Source organism: Ceratotherium simum, chromosome 35, assembly GCF_057802395.1.
Source record: "Ceratotherium simum simum isolate JZ-2026a chromosome 35, ASM5780239v1, whole genome shotgun sequence".
NCBI lineage: Eukaryota > Metazoa > Chordata > Mammalia > Perissodactyla > Rhinocerotidae > Ceratotherium > Ceratotherium simum.
Window position 1 is genome coordinate 23,981,996 of NC_141934.1, and position 19,858 is coordinate 24,001,853.

The following is a 19,858-nucleotide window of genomic DNA, read 5'->3' on the forward strand; positions in this document are numbered from 1 at the left end:
AGATAAATATAATAAGAGAGACGGCAATGTAATGAGTGATCAGCTGGACCATCCCTATCCCTTATCAACCTAACTGGAGTTAAAAACATGGAGTGATCGTTGTTGAGACATTATCTTCAAATAATAAACATGCAACACATCCACGCTTGGGTGTGGTTCTGCCACCCCTCTACATAGCTTGGAACGAGAGGGGGAAGATTTAATCTACACAAGGAGGGTGGGCAATGGAAACCCACCAGTCCCAGGCACCTGCGCCTGTTCGTGCTTCCCTTATAGGCAGCAGGGTGAAGTCACCTATCATCTGGCCCAGAAAAATTAAAGTTGTGAGAGAAAGACTAGGCTTCCTAAACATAGGAGAACTTTGGGGTTCCCCTGGTCTGGATGGGGGTCCCCCACCTTGTGCCACAAAGGCAAATTCTTTTTCTAAGACAAACCTCTACCATGGGGCTTAGAGACTGATGGTTTCCTCTGTCCCACCCCTGGGCATTTGGTTTCCAAGCAAAACCATGTTTTAGGACTCTTGAAAAACTATTTTTAAATGGCCATAACCTTCTTAAGAAAGCTTGCAGGGATGTAAAGAATTAAGCTGTAGTGAGCTGACAAGGAGCCCTGGCATTTTCTCTGGCTTCCAGTGCTCTCTCCCCAGCATCTTTTGTCTGCTTTGGCTCCTAAGACATAAACAATTGGGCCTTGTAGCCAAGCCCTCTCCAAAGACCAGAAATCAAAGCAGATTAAACAGCCTGCCACTGGTTCCAGCTCAGCCTGCCTGCCAGCCCCCCGCCCGTCAACCTGCTTCAGGGAAACCAGATGGGGTGCCTACTCAGATGACAGGGACAGTGGGGCTTGGGGGAGGGGACTCGGCCGCGTTCATCCCGATGTGGGCGCGATATTCCACAGGAGCTCAGTGTACCGCGGGGTTCCACTCCATTACTCTCCCTCCCGCAGCCGCCGAGGGTGGGGGAGGGGAGCTGGGCTCCTAATGGAATGATGGGGCCCAAATCCACTGAGATGTATGATCTGGCTTCCCTGGGGAAGGGGGACGGCTGCCAAGCAAGTTGCCGAAGCCTTTAGAAATCTCGGCCTGACTGGCTTTCAGGAATTGCCTGGAAAGTCGTGGGCCTGACTTCTTGGAGATTTCTCCTTTTCTATCCCACACCTCCTAGTCTGCTCACAAACAAACTGGCCCATTCTTCAGGGCTGGCCAAAGAACAGTTGGCCGGAGCCCCAGACAGCACTTGACCCAGACTATGAGATGACCACTCACACCCAAATGGTGCCTTTCCCCTGAATGCCACGGGGCGGCATCCTCCGGAGCAGGGCTGGGGCTGGCCTCCCCCGACTGGGAAAGGGATGGTGGGTGGGCGACAAAGAGAGGCACGAAAGTCCACAAAACGAGACCCAGTCTCTGCAGATCTGGGCACCCCAGGCAGCAAACCCGCCAATCTGAAGACGCACATTCGCCCTTGCAGCACACCTGACGGCTGAATGTGGCTCAAAGTGGTCCCCAGGAAACCCCTGGACAAAGTCCCTCAATGTCAGGACTGTTAAAAAGGTCAGATACGCACATAGCGGCTAAGACTCTGACTCCCTACGTATGTGATTCCATGCAGACTGAGGCCTGAAAACAAGACCAGGAAAGGCGGGGACCCTGGGCACAGGGCATCTGCCTATGAGACGTTCTTTAGGGTCCCGGCCCGGCAACACCTCTCTGGGACAAAAAAGTCATCTCCACAGCAAAGCCCAAGAAGACATGGTGTAGTCTATCCACACGATGGAATATGATTCAGCCATAAAAAGGAATGAAGCACTGACACATGCCACAACATAGATGAACCTTGAAGACATCATGCTAAGTGAAAGAAGCCAGCCACATATTATATGATTCCATTTATATGAAATATCCAGAACAGGCAAATCCACAGAGACAGAAAGCAGATTAGCGAGGGCCAGAGGCTGGGAGAGTGGGGAATGGGGAGTGAGTGCTAATGAGTATGGGGTTTCTTTTTGGGGTGATGAAAATTAGAATTAGAATTAGATAGAGGTGATGGCTGCACAACATTGTGAAGGTGCTAAATGCCACTGAATTTTGTACTTTAAATGGTGAAATTTACGGTATGTGAATTATATCTCAATTTTAAAAAGAAAATAAATATTTGAATAACTATAGAAAAAAGAAGAAATGGGCTCTTTTTCCCACCCTCGGACCTGTCTCAAATGCCTGGGGACACCTGGTCAAGTTTCAGCCTGGGACAGAGAGTGGCCAGTTCAAGTGGCCAGTGCTTTTCAGGGGAAACTCAGGGAGTGGAGCGGAGGGCACACGTCAGGTGTCTGAGCCTTGTCCCGGTCCTGGGGCGTGGGGCTGGGGGAGACTCAGTGTCTGAGAAGCTGTTACTGTCTCTATCAAGCGGAGCTAGAGACTCCCAAGTGGACACTGAGACAGAGCTCAGAGGCAGCACCTGGGGGACTCACAGACACTGGCTCCCTCAGGGCTCTACATCACATTTGGAGTCCCCGGGGGACACATGGCCAAGACCTGAGCCTTCTTTCCAAGGCCCCAGCCCCGCTCCAAACCACAGCAACAACAACCATGAAGTTCCCCCTACTCCCTCACGTCCCTTTCTTCACGTGGGAAGAAGGAAGAGGCAGGTTCCTGACATCTCACGGTGCTTTCTCAAGAGACACTTCCTCTTCAGCAAGGGGGTTTTGGCTGCCACTGGCCTGGAGGTGCACAGAAACCCCCAGGGCTCTGGCCGGGGCTCTTGTGGGCACCCCCTGCCCTGCAGAACCAGGACCAAGGCCCAGCTTGGGGCAGGGAGTGGGAGGGAGGGGACTGCGGAAGACTTCAGAGTGACTTGTCCACATACCCTGAGCGCCCAGCAGAGCTCAGGGGCCGGCACGCCCACGAGGAGAGAAGGAAGCCGCCTTACCCGTGTTCTGTCCTCGATCTCATAGATCCGCAGCTGCATGGGCACGTTAAAGCTGTGCAGGATGTTTCCGCCGAATACCAGCGAGTCTACAGGGGTGTAGACGGCATGGATCCAACCTGGGGTGGGGAGGGCAAAGGGAGGGTCAGCCACTGGCGCCTTTGGGGTCCTTCACCTACGCCAGCATATGCAGGAGGGTGCAGGAGGCACAGGTGAGCACCCAGGGCCGGGATCGAGGATGCTCAGGGCTGCCTGATGCAGTGAGCTGAGGCTCCTGGCTGGCCTAGGGGACTCAGGCTGGCAGCCCTACTGGACCACTGCAGGCAGTGACTCCTGGCTAGCTCAAGTCAGGTGGTGGGCAGCTGCAGACCAGCCCCCGCCTCTTGAGGAGCTTGATGACAAAGGCTTCCCTTCCTCGTGTTGTTGTGGACATGGCTGCAGCAGCCAACAGAGGGGCAGACCCTGTCCCCCTCCCATGCCGGCCGGGGAGCTGGAAACCCCTCACTCGGGCTGCTCATATTTCCTTGAGCCTCTTCCTCAACATCCCAGGGACTGCCAGTCTCAGGAGGGGTCACAGAGGATTGCTTGGGGCCACAACTGAGAAGTGGTATCTTGCCAGGGCTGTAGGACTCAGATGCTTCTCCCTCCCCGAGTCCATCTTCTGCCATCAAAATCCTTCCAGGCCTGTTTTCAGGTGGTCTCCTTAGCCACACAAACCTGTACCCCAACATCAGCTGTGCCCTACAGGCCCTCACCTGCTGAAAAGTCTCTCTCCTGCCGACTGCAGCTTCTTGACAGCTTGGGTCGTGGCTTTTTCCCCTCCCTGAGCTCCTAGCCCAAAACCTGGCACAGTGATCAACATGATAACTGAGTGCTGCTCTGCTGTCAGGTACTGGTCTAGGGGCTTTACAGGGCTTAGCTCATTTAATTCTCCCCGAATCCCTAAAAAGTACATACTATATTCATCCCCAATTTACAGATGAGGAGACTGAGGCACAGAAAAGTAAAGTCACTTATCAGGATTGGAACCCAACGAGTCAGCCTCTGCTTGGTCCATAAAGGCTGAGGACAAAGCAAGCCACCGAATTCCTTCAGCGAGTAACTCACACATCTCAGACTGGCCTTATTGCAAGTGCTCAATAGGCCTACATGGGGCTCCTGGCCACCGTAACAGCCAGCGCAGAGCTAAGGGAGAGGTAGTATTATGATCCACGCCCATTCATGGATGCAGAAACAGAGGCTCAGAGAAGTTAAGTCACTTGCTGAATGAAGTCACAGCTGGTAAGTGACAGCACCTCCATTTTTCACTGCGATGCCGCACGGCCATTGCATCAGAGGCTTAGCACAGGCCTGCGAGTCCCAGGAGACAGGCCTGCAAACACGTATGGGAGGCAAAAAGAGAAACAGAGAGAGAAACAAGAGAGATGGAGGCAAAGACAGGACAGACAGAGGCAGAGAGATTCACGGTGAAAGACAGGATCAGCAGAAGGGAAGGGGACAGACAGGGCAACCCGAGATCCCGAGCTCAGGGGCCACCGCGCCTCTTCTCCTGACCCTCTTCTCCTGCCCCTGTGCCTAATTCATTTGCTCAAAGGACAATTCCAGAGGCCCCCCTGCTGAGCCCGAGTGGTTCCAGCTTCTGTCCTCTGGTGAGCTGAAACACGCCAGCCCTGAGTCACGGGCAGCCACCGTGGCCACGGCTGCCACCTGGGAAGAGAGCTCGGAGGCTGTGAGGTCACTGCTGGCACCTGTGCTGACACTCTGGGTGGCTGGCCCTCCCTTGCTGGGGGCAGTGGGTGGAACAGAGCTGGCGGTCCTCGGGGGGAGGGCAGGAAACCGCCAGCCAAGTGCACCAGCACCAAGGCTTTATGTAACCTGGCTCTGCTGTTAGCTCCCCACATCTCTGGCTCGGGCACATCAGAGGCAGCCGCTCTGCTGGGCAGGTGTGTCCTTGTCAAGTTACCTGGGCACCCTCCCCACCACCTTCACCCAGGATGCATATGGCTGCCGCCTTTAAAGTCTCGGTTTGCACATCTGCTTCAGCCTCTCCACCCTAGCTGTGCACCAGCTGCTTTTCTCAGCTGTACATTTTTAATTTTTACCAAGCAGAGCTACGCTATTATTATTGTTGTTGTTACCACCATCAGCATTATTGAAGCAACATTGCCCAAGACTAGACCTAGGACTGCCGGGTTCAGGCGGATGCACATGGTGGGGTGAAGCCTGAACAGGAGCAAGGATCCCTGAGTCCTGTTCCTATGCTCCTCGTGTGCCCAGCCACCACCCCACAGAAAGCCCGAGTCCGGGAGCCTGGGTTCGAGACTGTCCCCAGCCCCGACCCACCATGTGCTATGGGGCACTTCTGCCCCCTCTCCTGGCCTCCCTCTGCCCGTGTGAAATGAGGGAGACCACTGCCTCCCTTGTGGGGGCCTTGGTGAGCAAGAACTCAATCCATGTAAGCAACTGCCACTGATATTCGAGGGCTCTGGAAGGAATGGGGCCCATGTGAACCCACATTTATCAGCCCTGGTCTCTCCCTTCTCCCCTATCAGGTGGAAACACAGACACACCTGACTTACATCTGTTACCCTGATGTGTGAGCAAAGAGGGAAACAGAAGAGAGGTGCTGTTGCACGTAGGGGGGCAGGGAATTTGTATTCCCAGACACTCAAGAGGTTCTAGAAGCTTCTACCCACTCCCCTTTCCTCCCCAAGCCAGGGCCTCGCAGGTGGATCAGGCAGCCTCCTCTGATTAGAGTTGCTGCCAAATCCCTCCTCCCAGGCCCCCTCTCATCTGCTCTGTTAAACGCTTCCCTCAGGATGAACCAGGGAGTGGAAACAACAGCGTTCGTAAGCCCATCCTTGCCCACCCTCCCGATGGCGTCTCATTCACCACACCCCAGGAAGCACGAGAGAGCAGGTGCCCCTGGGCTGGTGACCGGGCTGGGGAGGCTGCTTCCAGACCAGAGTCACCGACAACATGAAGGCAGTTAACAGAGGCTATTCAGGCCAAGCGACAAGGGACAGATCCAGTCGCGGATGGAAAGCAAGTGACCCACAAAACCTACTGATGGGTGTTCCCTGGGACCAGGGGGGCCGAGAAGGACAGTGGAGGCACATGGAATCTCGCCCCCAACCCAGACGCTCAGGCTTCGGAATCCAAGGGCCCCCCTCCACATCTGTCCATCTTTGTGGTTGCTGCAGGTGTAAACCCAGAGGTCACAGAAGCCGGGGTGCCTCACAGAGGCTCATGTCCTGCTTCCTTCTCGAGCACTGATGAACTCGTGAAGGAAGCGCTGGGCCAGGCACCAGGGCTGGGCACTGCAGTGCCCAAGATGAAGCAAGGATGGCCTCTCCTCTCTAGAAGACTGGTAGCTGGTACCAGGGGTTCAAACTGGCAGGCCATGGGCTGCATCGGACCCTGGGGCATGTCGAGTTTGACGCACCTGTGTTACAAGAACGGGGAACTTTCACAAGACAATCTCAATTGCTTCCTTCCGTAGAAAAATGAGAAGATGCGCCCAGCAGGCCCCATTCCCACCTGGCCCTGACTGGTTGGAGCTGAGCAGCAATTGTCTGGTATCCCACAGCCCCACCACCCTCTGCCTCATGTCCAACCTGCTTTACTGCCACCCTTTGCCTGCTCTGTACCCATTTTACAGATGGATCATCTGAGGCCAAAGTCACATTACACTCTTAAGTAGCTATCGGTTACTGTTTCTCAGACTTGCCCAAGTCTAAGAAATACCTGGGGCTACCATGAATTTTGGTGTCTTGGGTGGTTCTTATTACAAGGCAAGGATGGGAAATTCTTTCAGACCAGCCCAAGCCACTGACCCCAGGGTCCTTCCCAGGTCCCTATACTGGGCTCCACCATCCTGGTTGCTACGTGGCTGGACATGCCCTCAGCACGGAGGGAATCTGTCTGACATCCTCCCCAGTGCCTCCCACAGTGCCAAGTGGGCTCTTAAGAAAGTTTATTAAATGAGCAAATAATTCTCCCAAAGTCACATGGCCGAGAAGGGGGACCAGACCCCAAGTCTGCTGACTCCCAGGTTAACGGGGAACCAGGTGGGCACTGAAACTAGACACACCTGGGTTCTCACCCTGCCCTGTTACTTATTAACTGTGTGACCTTGGGCTAGTTTGTTCACCTCTCTGAGCTTCAGGAACTTTCTTTATTAAAAAAAAAAGGGGAGGAGTAGGGGGGATAAGTGTTTCCTCATATGCTTACAGAGAAGGTAAGCAATGCACATAAAATGTTCGTTGCTCAGTAACATGAGTTATTATTACCATTAACTGCAGCTTCCCTGGGCTGGTGAAGCCAGAGAGGGAGGCCTGGCCTATGAATGTGGTCAGGGCTTTGGCCATAGGTCAGGTAAAGGAAAAAGATGTCAGTGGGTTCGTCTGACTTCTTATTCCTTGGGGATGCATTCCAACTCCAGCTTTCCTCACTCCCAATAATCAGGCTGAATCTTGGTGACTCCCCAGCCACTCCTGGTCCTGACTCTGTGTAGTCTGGGGAGGCCACTGTATTCCTACCTCTTCGGCCTCATCAAGGGCTGGCCAGCTCAGCAGGACAAACCCAAGCCCCTTTCTCCAGGTCATCCCACTCCTCACTCTCCTTCAACAGTCTTCCTCTTCCAGGCAGCTTTCCTGGACTACCCAGGAACGAGGCCTAAAGAACCAGCACCCCTGAAACACAGCCAGCACCCAACCCCTTCACCCAGACACACGAAGAAAAAATTAAACAGTGTCTCACAAAGATATTGTGACATTTAAAATCTTCCCATCCCATCAGCATCCATGAGCTTTCACAGAGGTGATGAGGAGACTTCAGGCCAGCGTGCGGTAGGGGGACACATGTCTAATGTCACACTGTGAGGATAAAAACCCACGTCAGAGGCGGGAAATGCCAGAATTAGATTCTCCACTTCGATACAGAAAAACTCACATGCACACACCCCAAGCACCACAAATCTCAGGTGTGTGTCTGTCCATGGCTCAGAGGGTGTGGATGCTGGCAAGAATCCCCAGGCCCCGGGAGGACCCACGATGCCCATCTAGTTCAGGGACTCCAAAACTCCAGTCCTTTAGTTTTCACTGGTTGGCAACAAAATGAGAAAAATGAAGATGGTATAGATTTTCATAAACTTAAATCCATCAAATTTAAAGTACTGTCCTTTATTCTGGAATTACGTACTTCCAACATTTTTAGTGTCATAATAGTCTTCCTCGCGTGAAACATCAGCAATAGCAGATGTTGGGTTGTTTTTAAATTAATGCCCATCTTTAGCAAAGCTACAAATTAATACCCCTGTATCAGCTTCTAACTTTTTTTTTATTTCATTGGTCCCTGAAAGCACTGCCTGGGAACCACATGTCCCCCCTGTCTCTGAGAAGATGACAAATTCCAACTGTCCCTTTCTCACTTTCCAAAAATCCAGAAAAATATCCTGGTGTCTCACTCATGACCCTTAGAGCCAGAAGCCTTTGCTGTGGTCTAACTCAACTCCTGTTTGTTGTAGTTCAAATCCACATCTCCTCTGCCTGCCTTCGACAGTCACACCCCTGCTGTGGCTTAGATGCTGGTTCTTGAGACGTTTTCCAACTTCCTTAAGTCACCAAAATTAACACCCCTCCCATTCCAGATTGGGGAAAGCAGTGGGCCACCTCCCAGTTCTGCATAAGGTCCTGAGAGAAGAAGGCCTATCCTCCCAGGATGGTTAGGAGGCCTGCGCTCAGGAGACAGGGTTGGAAGGGATCTTGAGGGTCCCAGAGTTCAGCCCCACCCACTCCCATGGCAGAGACGGGATAGTTGAGGCGCAGAGAGGGGAAGAGACCAGCCCGAGGTCACACAGAGAGTCAGCAGCAAGGCTGAGAGCACTCCAGAGTTCCTATGAGTCCACCAGGGCCAACCCCCGACACCTGCAGAGTGGCTTGAACACACTTCAGAAGAATTCACCTCCCTTCCGATTCTCCATGCCACATTGCTGGGGTGTACACCACCAACGCTGCCCACCAACTACAATCCCTTCGTGTCCAAAGCAGGGGTCCCTACCTTCCCCAAGCCAAACAGGCCCAAGGAAGACCTGGGGCTATGGTGACAAAGTCACCCTCACTAAACCCCGCCACCTCCAAATCCCAGATTTCCCAAATAGTGAAGTCTCCACCTTCTGCCCAAACTTCTAGAAGAGCCCAGGCATGCAGGCCCCAGCCCCATGGTGGGAACTGCTACCACAACCACCCCCCTTCACTTGACTCCACACACTAGTGCTTGACGTCCAGCTTCTAGACCAGCTCTCAGAAACCTCAGTGTAACCAGCTTCTCCATCCAGTGGATCTTAGTGGCCTCAAAGGATATGCCTATCCTAAGGTCCAACCTTCCACTCGGTGGCAAATACTCTGCAGACTCCGGTGGCAAATACTCTGCAGACTCCTTGACACACCCATATCTGGCCTCTACTTGTATACCTCATGTGGTGGGGAACTCACTACCTAGCAGAGCAAGTCATTCCAATACTACTTGGCTATATCTTTTCTTCCAGGAAATAATCTTTCACCCAGCTCACTGCCATTACCATACACCTTCACTTCCTTGGGTAAAACAACCCAATTCCTCCTTCAAACTCATCTCACCTGGTACGATATCCAGACCGGCCCCCCCGCCCCCGGCCACCCTGCCATCTGTCCAGGTCGACTTCCCCTCCAAAGTTCAATGACCAAGAGGAACACAACCTCCTACATGTGGCCTGACCCCCTCACTCTAAACAGTGGGAGTGCCACCTCCTTCTTCCTGGGTAAAATGCATTAATTTTAGCACTAATGCAGCCTAAGACCACACTCCCTGATTCCTAGGTCACCTGCCACATCCACTAGTGACTCAGCCTGCAACTGGCCAAAAGCCCTCAGTCCATCTCTGAAGAGCTGTAGGCAAGTAGGTCTTAGCTCACTCAGTCCTCACAACCACCTGGGAAGTCTTACTCCCATTTTACAGATGAGAACACTGAGGCACAGAGAGGTTGAGTCATGTCTGTGAAGTCAAAGATTGAAAGCAACAGAGCCGGAATTCAAACTAAGGCTGTGTAGTCTGGCTCCAGGCCAGTGCTCTTAATTACTGCCCTCTGCTGTCACTGTAGAGTTAATTTTTTTTCCAAGTGCAGGAACTGACATGGATCCCAATGACTTTTCACCTTGTTCTGCAGGAAGGAGGCTGCCACTCTGGGTCCTTCTCCGACAACACATTCCCCCCTACCCAGGCTTTGGAGCACTCCTGTAAAACCTCACCCCCTGGGGTCTGCCCTTCCCCAGGGCCTGCCTCCCAGGGTCCTCAGGGTAGATGTACCCTCCCTCCCCACAGGACCAGCGTCAGTCATCCTCTCACACAGAAATCTCTGCAGGAAGTCCTGGGGAAGGCGTTCAAACTTCCCCTGAGGGACAGCCCTCGGCTTTCTCCCAGGGACAGAACTCTCATCCACAGCAGGGAGATACAGGTGCCACTGGAGAGGAGAATGGGCTGTTTCTCCCCGCAACCTGAGGCCTGCTCCTCTCAGGGACTGCCAATGGCCAGGAGGCCCAGAGAAACCCCCGTCACTTGGCCTAAAACCCTGGCTGAGGCCACAGGGACACAGGAGACTACTCCGAATGCTGGGAGAGTTGGTGGCCGAGCAAGAGCCCAGTGCCAGCCTTGCCAGAACCTACCGGAAGGGATGAAGAACGTGTAGCCCTGTTTCAGCTCAATTCTTTGGCATCGCTCCACGCGGTCTCCCAGGAAGATATCGCTCTGTTTGCCTGACAGCACCCACTCCTCGTACAGTGCCAAATTGTGCAGAGTTGGAGGAATCAGCCAAAAGATCTTGGGAGGAAAAGGAGGCAATTAGCTGAAGATTCAGGCCAAGGTCTCTGATTTCACCCTGGCTCTACCACAACCCAAGGAGACAGCCCCACCTGCCTGGGAGGGGGAAGAGTAGGAGAGGATTCATTCCCAGGGACCCCCTCCCCGACCAGGCCCAAATGGTCTCTGGGGAGGCAGAGAGGGCTGTGCCACCCTTCTGGGATGCCCCCTTGCCCGCCTTTAGGGACTCTCCATTCCAGCTGAAACACCAGTGGGGGAAGACTTCCTGAACCGGGTGGAACATTCTTTCTCCTGAGCCACAGGCTTGTCGGGGAGGTGGGGGAAGGAGAGGAAGGGGAATTTCCTAAGTTGTATGATAAAATGGCCCAATAAATAAACCCAGCTTGTGCTCACTCTGGAGAAGGAGAAAAAACATCTGGAACCAAGCGGGATGACTTCCTACCCAGAATTTCTTTCAACATGTTCCCTTAAAACAAACGCACACGCCGACCCAGACGAGCAGGGTGGCACACACATGTTGTCAAGGAGCACCTACATCCGTGCAGGGACCTCTCTGTCCCCACATAGATGTGCACACAGAAGCAAACACAGCAGGAGCATCCTGAATGCATGCCCCGCCTCCTTTCTCTGGGTGAAGGCTGTCCCTAAGGTAAAATGTTCTTGGAGGCAGGTGGTGCTGGCAACCAGACTTTTAAGTTAAAAGGTCTCGGTGCTGGAGCTGAAACTATGGGGGCGTGAGGTGATGCTGGAGGTTCTTAGGAGCCAAATCTGGAGTTCTAATCTGGCCTAAGGTACTTGGAACATTCAACTGAGTGAGCAGGTGTGACAGATGACCAGATGTGATACAAAAGAGTTGACCCTGATCTTTCCCTCCAGAAGAAGACAGAGAGTGAGGAGGTGGCCCCAGGGGGACCGAGTGGCCCTAAAAGTACTCACAGGGCAGAGGCTGGCTGGAGGAGGGGGGCAGAAGGAAGGGGAAAGGTGAGTGAGACCCTCTATGTCCAAACAGCCAAAGATGTACAGAGAGTTAAATAGACTCAACTTGCTCACCTTCCCACCCCGGAAAACATGGTACCACACAGAAGTGCCTCCAAAATCAATGTGGAAGTCAGTGAAACAACCTTTCACGCTCATCAGACAGTACCTGTAGCACAGAAGCGGGGAAGCAGAAAAAACAATTCAATGCCTGAATCACAGGAGGTGAGCAAACAGCTTCAGAGATGCTTGACCTGCTGCCCTTTTATAAACGCTGACACTGGGGAATTTTCTTTTCTTTTCTTTTCTTTTTTAAACCCAAATCTAATCGGAGTTCCCCATGGGGGAAGCCCCTGTGATCAAGTGACAAATCTCAGGCTTTGGCCACCTGACCCCAAGGCTGGGGGAGGCATTTTTGTTTTCAGGTTCCCGAGAGAGAGCCGGCAACCCACAGGCCACTTGGTTCGGTTTCTACTCTTGCCCCACCCCCACTCCTGCCCAAGTAAGAGGCTTCCTCTCTGCTCCTTCGCAGCTCAGATACCTGTCATTCTCCCAAGCTGCCAGCCCCCTTTATAGCATCTGGGCCCCCTGGAATTCAGTTGTAAACCACCTGCATAGCTTGCCAATTACCAGTCCCCATTCATCTCCTTATTCATTCAACAATCATTTCCTGAGAGCCAACCAGTGGTTCAGCCCAGAGTAGGCCCGGCACTTAGAGAAGTACATAACACCCCTGCCCTTAAGGATGGGTCACTCTTCATGGAGCACCGCACAGAAAAGCTGAATGGCAAGACAAATGGCAAGTGACTTCGAAGTAAGCCATGCAGCTAAAAGTACAGGGGTCCCAGTAACAAAAGACCACATGGTGCATGATTCCATTTATATGACATGTCCAGAGTAGGCAGATCTATAGAGACAGAGAATAGATTAGTGGCGGCCAGGGGCTGGGGGGGTTGGGAGGAAATGAGGAGTGACTGCTAATAGGTACAGCGTTTCATTTTGGGGTGATGAAAATGTTCCAAAATTGATTGTGGTTGCACAACTCTGTAAACATACTAAAAGCCACTGAAGTCTACACTTTAAATGGACAAATAGTATGTGAATTATATCAGTAAAGCTGCTAAAATAAAAAGTAAAAGGATTCAGAGAAGACCCTGGGGTGGGGTGGTGGACAGGCAGAGAGGGAGGGAAGGAGAGAGGGAGGGAGAGCCTGGCCCTTAGAGGCTTGGACGGAGGGAGTGCATTCAGGAGAAGAAGGAACCCGCCAGCAGCCCCCCTTCTGAGCTCTAGCAACAGCCAGATAACCCACCCTCCCTTGCAGGAACTCACCAGTCTCCTCCCTGGACATGCTGCCCTCCTAGGGGTGGGCAGAGCTTAAGGAGGAGGAGGGGACAGAGCAGGCTTCCAAGTCTAGGCCTGGCAGACAGTGGTGCCAGGGCCCCCTCCCTCCCACCCACCCCTTCCCACAAGAGCCACCAGTGGCACGGATGGGGCAGCGTCCCCACTGCTCCTGCCCATACACCTTGGCATCTCCGGAGGCCCGCACACACATGCTTACCCCACTAACCTCTTTTCCCCGCTGCACTTTGCTTTTCCATGGTTTGGGGAAGGGGAGAGGAGTGGGGCGGAACCCGCAGGGAGGAGCCAGCAGCAAGCCCGAGAAGAGAGAATGGGGGGCGTGGGGCTGAGCTGGTTAGGAGGCTGGAGGGCTCCAGGTGCCCCCTCCCTCTGGCTGCCTTTTGCACCTCACATTCAGGTGGACCCGGGGCTCGGCAGTATGCAGGCGGCGTGCCCCGCGTCCCTCCTCCGGATAGGCTGGAAGGAGCCTTAACCATGTGTCTGCAGGAGGCTGACAAATCAGAAGGCCTGCCCGCACATCAGAGCCCCGCTGCCTAGCAACCCCATCGAAGGGGAGTAGTTGACAGCACAGGACGCAGCCCTGTCACGAAGACAGGCGCGGGCTGCGGTGCTGGCGCTGGGGTGGTTAAAGTCCCAGCTCGGGCGCCGGCTCCATACTCTCCCGCCTCCCCCAGCTGGCCCAGCCCCAGCCCGGTCCCCACTCTGAAGGCCTGGGTGAACCTCTTCTCTCCAAGGAACGGGGGGGGGGGGGGGGGGGGGGGGCTGGAGCCCTACCTACCCCACCCCCACAGACCACACCGGCCTCTTCTCTCCAAGCACCACTTCAAAATATTAGTCCTCATTTTCCTAAAACCACCTCTTCAGGCTCCTCTTTTTTCTTTTCTTTTTTTAATCTAACCTTGGTTTCCACCCCCTCCAGGCCTCAGCAGAACACAGTCTAGGGAAAACAATTTAAGTGTTTGTGGCGTGGAGCTAGGAGATGTGCTTCCTTCAATCTGCAGCTGGATACCCGCTCAGGTGCCCAGTGAGAGGAAAGGAGAGAAGCTTGGCTCTTGGGCTGCAAGCCCCGGGCCTGCCTGGCCAAACCGGTCAGCGGCCCCCCAACCTCCTGCCCCAGACCCAATCTCCCCAGCACGTATGGAAAACGGAATCCCCGCGAGCTGCGGCTGCCTGTGCAGGGAAAGTTCTCCAAGTTGGGCTGGTGTCTGATCTGCCCTCCCAGTCATCCTCCAGCATCCTCTGAGGCCCCTAGGAGCTGGGGGGTGCCACTTCCAGACCCGCCCCTCCTGGAGAGGCCCCACCTCCCACGTCCCTCATTTCCTGGCCGCCAGGCCTGGCCACCCCTCCCGCCGGGCAATTGCATGCGTTAGGGCGGCCAGGGTGGCTGTGACAGGGCGGCTTTGTCCGGGCCCCTGCAGCCGCCACCCCCGCCCTCCCTCCCGCCCGCCCCACGCTCATTCCGGGTCTCCCCCTTCACTCCTGCTCTCGCTTGCTCTGGCGTGACGCCTTTGCACTGACCTCTACAGCTTCCTCTTCCAAAGCACACCGCAGTCACATGGGCACCCCGGCTCGGTGCCACGGCCGCTCAGCGCTCCCCGCGGCCGGCCAGCCACCCTGGCTTCCGCCTCGGCGGCCCCCTGCCCGGAAAGCCGCGCCCCTCGACACCCCCCACCCACGGCCTGGGTGGCTTCCGTGTAGGAGAGCACCCTGCAAGTTGGGGGCTGAAAATCGGGAGCCCCCGAGCTAAGCCTTTGGGGGTTCCCGCCTCCCGAGGCCCGGGCCGGCAGGGGAGGAGCGTGGTAGGAGGGGGCGCTGCACCTGCAACATCAACTTTGGGGCGCTACCTGGGGTCTGGGGAGGCGGGGCGGCCGCACCCCGCCCTTTTCCCTCCAACTTAGCGAAACTCCCGCGGCAACCCAGGTGGCGTCCCCTCGGGCAAAGGTCTGGCGGGGTACCTGGAAAGCTGGCACAGGGGGACGCGGCTGGAGGCGCGTACACACACTGCACACTTACACGCAGCCCCGGGAGACACAAAGAGCTGCTCCGCGACGCCGGCCGTGCAGCCCGCGGGCGGGAGGCGACCCCACCCCGCCCCGGCGCGCGCCGAAGGAGACGGGGCTCGAGGGCAGCCCCGGCCCCGCGGGGCGCAGCGCAGGGACGCCCGCCCAGCCCCGCCCGGCGCGCCCGCGGTTACCCTCGGCGGCGGCGGCGGCGGCGGCGCGGCTCCCGGGCGTCCCTCTCGGCGGCGGAGGCTCGACGCGCGCCCGGCCCCGGCGACCCGAGCCGAGCCCCCTCCACCGCGCTGCCAGGCCCCGGCCGAGGACAGCGGAGCCCTCGCTCGCTTCCTTCCTTCCTCGGGGAGCCGGGCGCAGCCTGCGCTCATCCCCGCGCTGAAACTGAACACCGGCGCGGCGCGGCGGCCGCCAGGGAGGCGGAGGGAGGCCGCGGCGCGACAGGGAAGCGCGCCTGGCCCGCGCCGGGGGACGCCGCCGCCGCCCTCGGCCGCCCCCTCGCCCCGGCTGGGTGGGGGCACGAGGGTAGTCCTCCCAACCCCCGTTCTACCGGCAGGCGCGCGGGGACCCCCACACCCCCGTTTTCAGGCAGCGTGGACGCCGCCGTCCTGCTGCTGGAGGTGACGACCCAGCAAAGCCACCTTCCTTAAATGTGCCCATCTGAGCCCGGCTAGGGAAAGGACCAGTGCTAGGGGTTGGAGGGATGTCAGACCCAGGGTATGGCAGCCCAGAGACCAGGGATGCAGCTCTGGCCCTAAGACAGACTAGCTGTGTGACCTTGGACAGCTTATCCACCTCTCTGAGCCATTTCCTTGTCCTAACGGCAGGGAGGTGAACTAAAGTTCAACTCTGCCTTCTAAGATGCTCTTTTGCTGCCCCTTCCCTTACCTGCCCCCTTAGTAGCTATGTAACCCTACAACATAGAATTATTGGGGGAATCACTGAGATAAATACATGTTAAGACAGTACCCAGTACTATGATACTTGGATCATTTAATCCAATTTTCCCAACAACCCTATGCGATCATTCCCAGGATTGTCCCCCTTTTGCAGATGAGAAAGCAGAGACTCAGAGGTAGTGACTCACCTGGTCACTACCCTGGTCCGTGGTGGTGCTTACCCAAACAGTCTGTCCCGGAGTTTCTCAGCCCTTCTCCCAGGTCTACCTGCGAATCCCAACACTCTCAAGAAGCAGAGTCTGCAGGTTACAGCCAAACCTCAACCACTGACTTCCGGCTGAAGGAGCTGGTCCAGCTCAAATCAGAAGTCCCACCCTCCAGGGCATGCTCACCAGGGCCACCGCCCTCCTCCCATCCTGTCCCCACACCCTTCCCCCAAACCACAGGGGGCAGGAGACAGTGGTATAGCCTCTGCAGGGGCAGAAATCAAGCTTCTCCATTCTTTGACCAAACCCCATCCACTGGGGCTACCTGCTAATATTAATTAATTGGTTCCAATTATCAAGTGCTAATAATAACATCTGTTTACATGCATGATATCACTTCACCCTTAAAATAACCCCAGAATCCCCATTTTAGGGAAGCAAACATTGAAGCCATTTCAAGGTGGTCAATGCCGTGGGCCAGGGTGTTGCTTCCTGGAGTCATTTATGGATGGCACACCCATTAGTACCTCCCCACTGGCCTGCCATGAGGTCAGACTGTGAGCTCTTTGGACCTGGTTGAGTTGTTCACCATATGTATGTCTTGCCTACTTAAAAGAAAAAATAATTACAAGAAATATCCCCCATTTGGATTTGAGCACCAGTCATTGAGCATCCCTGAGCAAGGCCTTTAACACACACCAAACAGAGGTGGAGGTAAATGAGTTAAGGGAGGGGAAGACCCTGACAGCTGGACCAGGCTGTCCACATGAGAGAATTATTCTTAGTTTTTTTAGTCACAAATGCCTCAGCTCCTTGATGGCAGGGACGACATCAGATTCATCCACGTAAGCATAGCCCCCAGCAACACCCCTATCATTATTCTAATCAGCTGGGTGACATTGCACTAAATCTTCCCCCTTCTGGAACTCAGCATTCTCATTTGTTGAACTAGTCAAGGGCCTCAAACTGGTGACCCTCATGGGTCAAACCAGGCCCTAGATGTGCTTGGTTTGGCCAGCAGTGTTTTAAAAAAAGAAAAAAAAAAAGAATTCTTGAAGGCCTGCCTCTCCAGTTATCCACAGGCCACACCAGCCCCTTCTGTCTTACAATCAGCTGCTACACCCATTACCTGCATGGAAGCACTATGAACTTCAGTTTCTTGGTCTTTAAAATAAGAGTAGTAACTGCTTGCTGTACTGAGATATGTATGCTAAATGTCTGACACAGCACCTGGGTCCATACATGGCAGCACAGAAAAGGCTGGCTTTCTTTGTTCCTCTTTGAAAGGTAGAGAGGTAGAGAAGAAAAGCCAGGAATCCAGAGGCTTGGGGCCTGGTGCACGGCCCACAGCTTCCTCCCTGTGTGACACTGGCAGCCTCTCCAGGTCAGTTTCCCTGTCTGATATATGACACTGGGATGACCATTTATGATGTCAGCAAACATGGTTGATGAGACTTAAAAGGTGAATGTGGGTTGCAGAGATAAAAGTCCTGTGCAAATGAGAGGGAAGGTAGATTGAAAAGCAGAGGATGCCAGGATTCCAATGGCATCCGGGGCCCCTGTGTGTCTACTCCAGTCTACGTGGACAAACATCTTGCCCATCCACATTTCACATCCACTAGAGGCTCCATCTTCCCCACAGCATGGGAGGGAGGCAGGGCAGGGGTGACAGTATCCCCACTTTGTAGAAGGGAAAACTGAATCTCTAAGAGACGAAAGACTTGCCATGGCCATCACAGAGTGGCAGAGGCAGCCCCTGAAACATGCTCATCCCAGTGCCTGTTTTCATCCTCTGTGTTTCAGATTCGCACCCCCAAATTTTCCCCACCACCCCCAGGAAGTACACAGAGAGAAAAATGCAATCAACTCTCAATTTTTGGGGGGGCAAAACATATGCTTTATGTGGGGTCCCCTTTTTGCCGGGCTTTTGAGCTCTTTCACTGCTTGTCAGTCCACAGCATATCTCCATTAAGCTGCAAACCTCATGTCTGCAAGTCCTGTGTGCTATAGGAGCAGGTGAGGAGGGAAAAGACTTGCTAATTTCCTTCTGGAATGCATTATAAGACCCAATGGTCCTAAGTGAAAAGGGTGTGCCATAGACCTAGGAGATTGTGGAGGCTTGAAAACATGCCCACAAAGTCTTTAAGACTCCCCTTCTTCCAGAGGCAGAGCTCAATTCCCCTCCCCTTGAGTGTGGGCTAGACTCAGTGGCTCACTTATAATTAATAGAATATGGCAAAAGTAAACAGTATGTGACTTCCAAAATTAGGTCATAAAAGGCACTGTGGCTTCCTCCTTGTTCTCTCTTAAACCACTTGCCATGTCGAGCAGCCCAGTGGAGGGCTTGCTCTCTCTTAAACCACCTGCCATGTCGAGCAGCCCAGTGGAGGGGCCCATGTAATGAGGAACTGAGGCCTCCTGCCAACAGCCATGTTGAGTGTGCCATCTTGGATGTGGGTCCTCCAGCCCCAGTCGAGCCTTCAGATGAATGCAGCCCAAGCCTAAGACTTGACACAAGCTCATGAGAGACTCTGAGCCAGAACCACCCAGCTAAGCCACTCCCAGATTCCTCACCTACAGAAACTATGAGGTAAGGCTTGTTTTAACCTGCTAAGATTTATTTTTTTAATTGTGAAGTTTTAGAGTAATCTGTTATGCAGCAATAAACAACTGATACAGAGATACTCCCAAATAATTGTTACTGTTTATATGATTATGAGGAGTTTTCCAAGACAAGTAATTCTGTACAGCCAAAATATTTCTGCAGGTGGCGATGGTGGGGAAGGCAATGGCAGAAATGCACTATACAGCAGATATACATTCAGCCCACCCTGTCATCCCCTTTTCCCGTAATCCTGCTTTATGTTTCTTCATGACACTCATCACCTCCTAAATTATATTATTCACTTCTTTGCTTGTCTGTCTCTTCTCCCCACCAGAATATAAGCTCCATGAGAGAAGACTTTGCTTTATTCACTGCAGTCTACCAACTACTAGAACAGTGTCTTGCACTTAACAGGCACTCAGTAAATGCAGCACCAGATAACTAACACACTAATATCCTCCTTACAAATCTTTTGTCTCCCACAAAGTTGCAACTACCCCCTTGACAACTGTCACCACCTCTTATATTAAGTATCTCAACCAAAACCCATTAAAATTCCTAATCCGCTCACCATGATGGAACAATATAAATCCTGCAGCCGGGAGAAGGTGGAAGGGTTTATAACACTTTTCTCTTCCCTCCTGCAAACTCTCGGTTCAGGTAGCCTGTCAGCTGTCTCCACTCTCCAGGCGCCTCCAGCATGGAAGCTCTGTGATTTCTAGAAACAGTGTCATTTTAATTAAATTCCACGGAACCATTCTACAGTCCCAGAGGACTTCATCATTGTGGGATTTTTACCTTGCTTATGAACTGAAATCAGCATTCTTTTCAACTGAACAAATGGACTATTCTCAAGGTGACAGTTTCCTTCCTAATAAGGTTCAAATCCTCTAACAAATTCCCACGGCCACTGACGGGGTTTGTAAATCTATTTGCCACACAATCCAACCAATATGTCGAAGACATGTGGTCCTAGAAAACTGTGTGTGAGCCTTTTTTTGGTAATTAGATAGGATTCTCCATG

General features: G+C 53.8%; 1 protein-coding gene across 2 annotated transcripts in view; it reads right to left on the reverse strand.

The window, feature by feature from the left end:
- Positions 1 to 19,858, reverse strand: part of KDM2B (lysine demethylase 2B) — a 122,988-nt gene that overhangs the window by 70,601 nt on the left and 32,529 nt on the right. For both annotated transcript variants that reach the window (XM_087423327.1, XM_004430007.3), the window contains exons 7-9: positions 11,829 to 11,922; positions 10,625 to 10,778; positions 2,928 to 3,043 (exon numbers count right to left, since the gene is read on the reverse strand). In XM_087423327.1, coding sequence (XP_087279453.1) covers positions 2,928 to 3,043; positions 10,625 to 10,778; positions 11,829 to 11,922 — 364 coding nt within the window. The remainder of the gene's footprint in view (positions 1 to 2,927; positions 3,044 to 10,624; positions 10,779 to 11,828; positions 11,923 to 19,858) is intronic.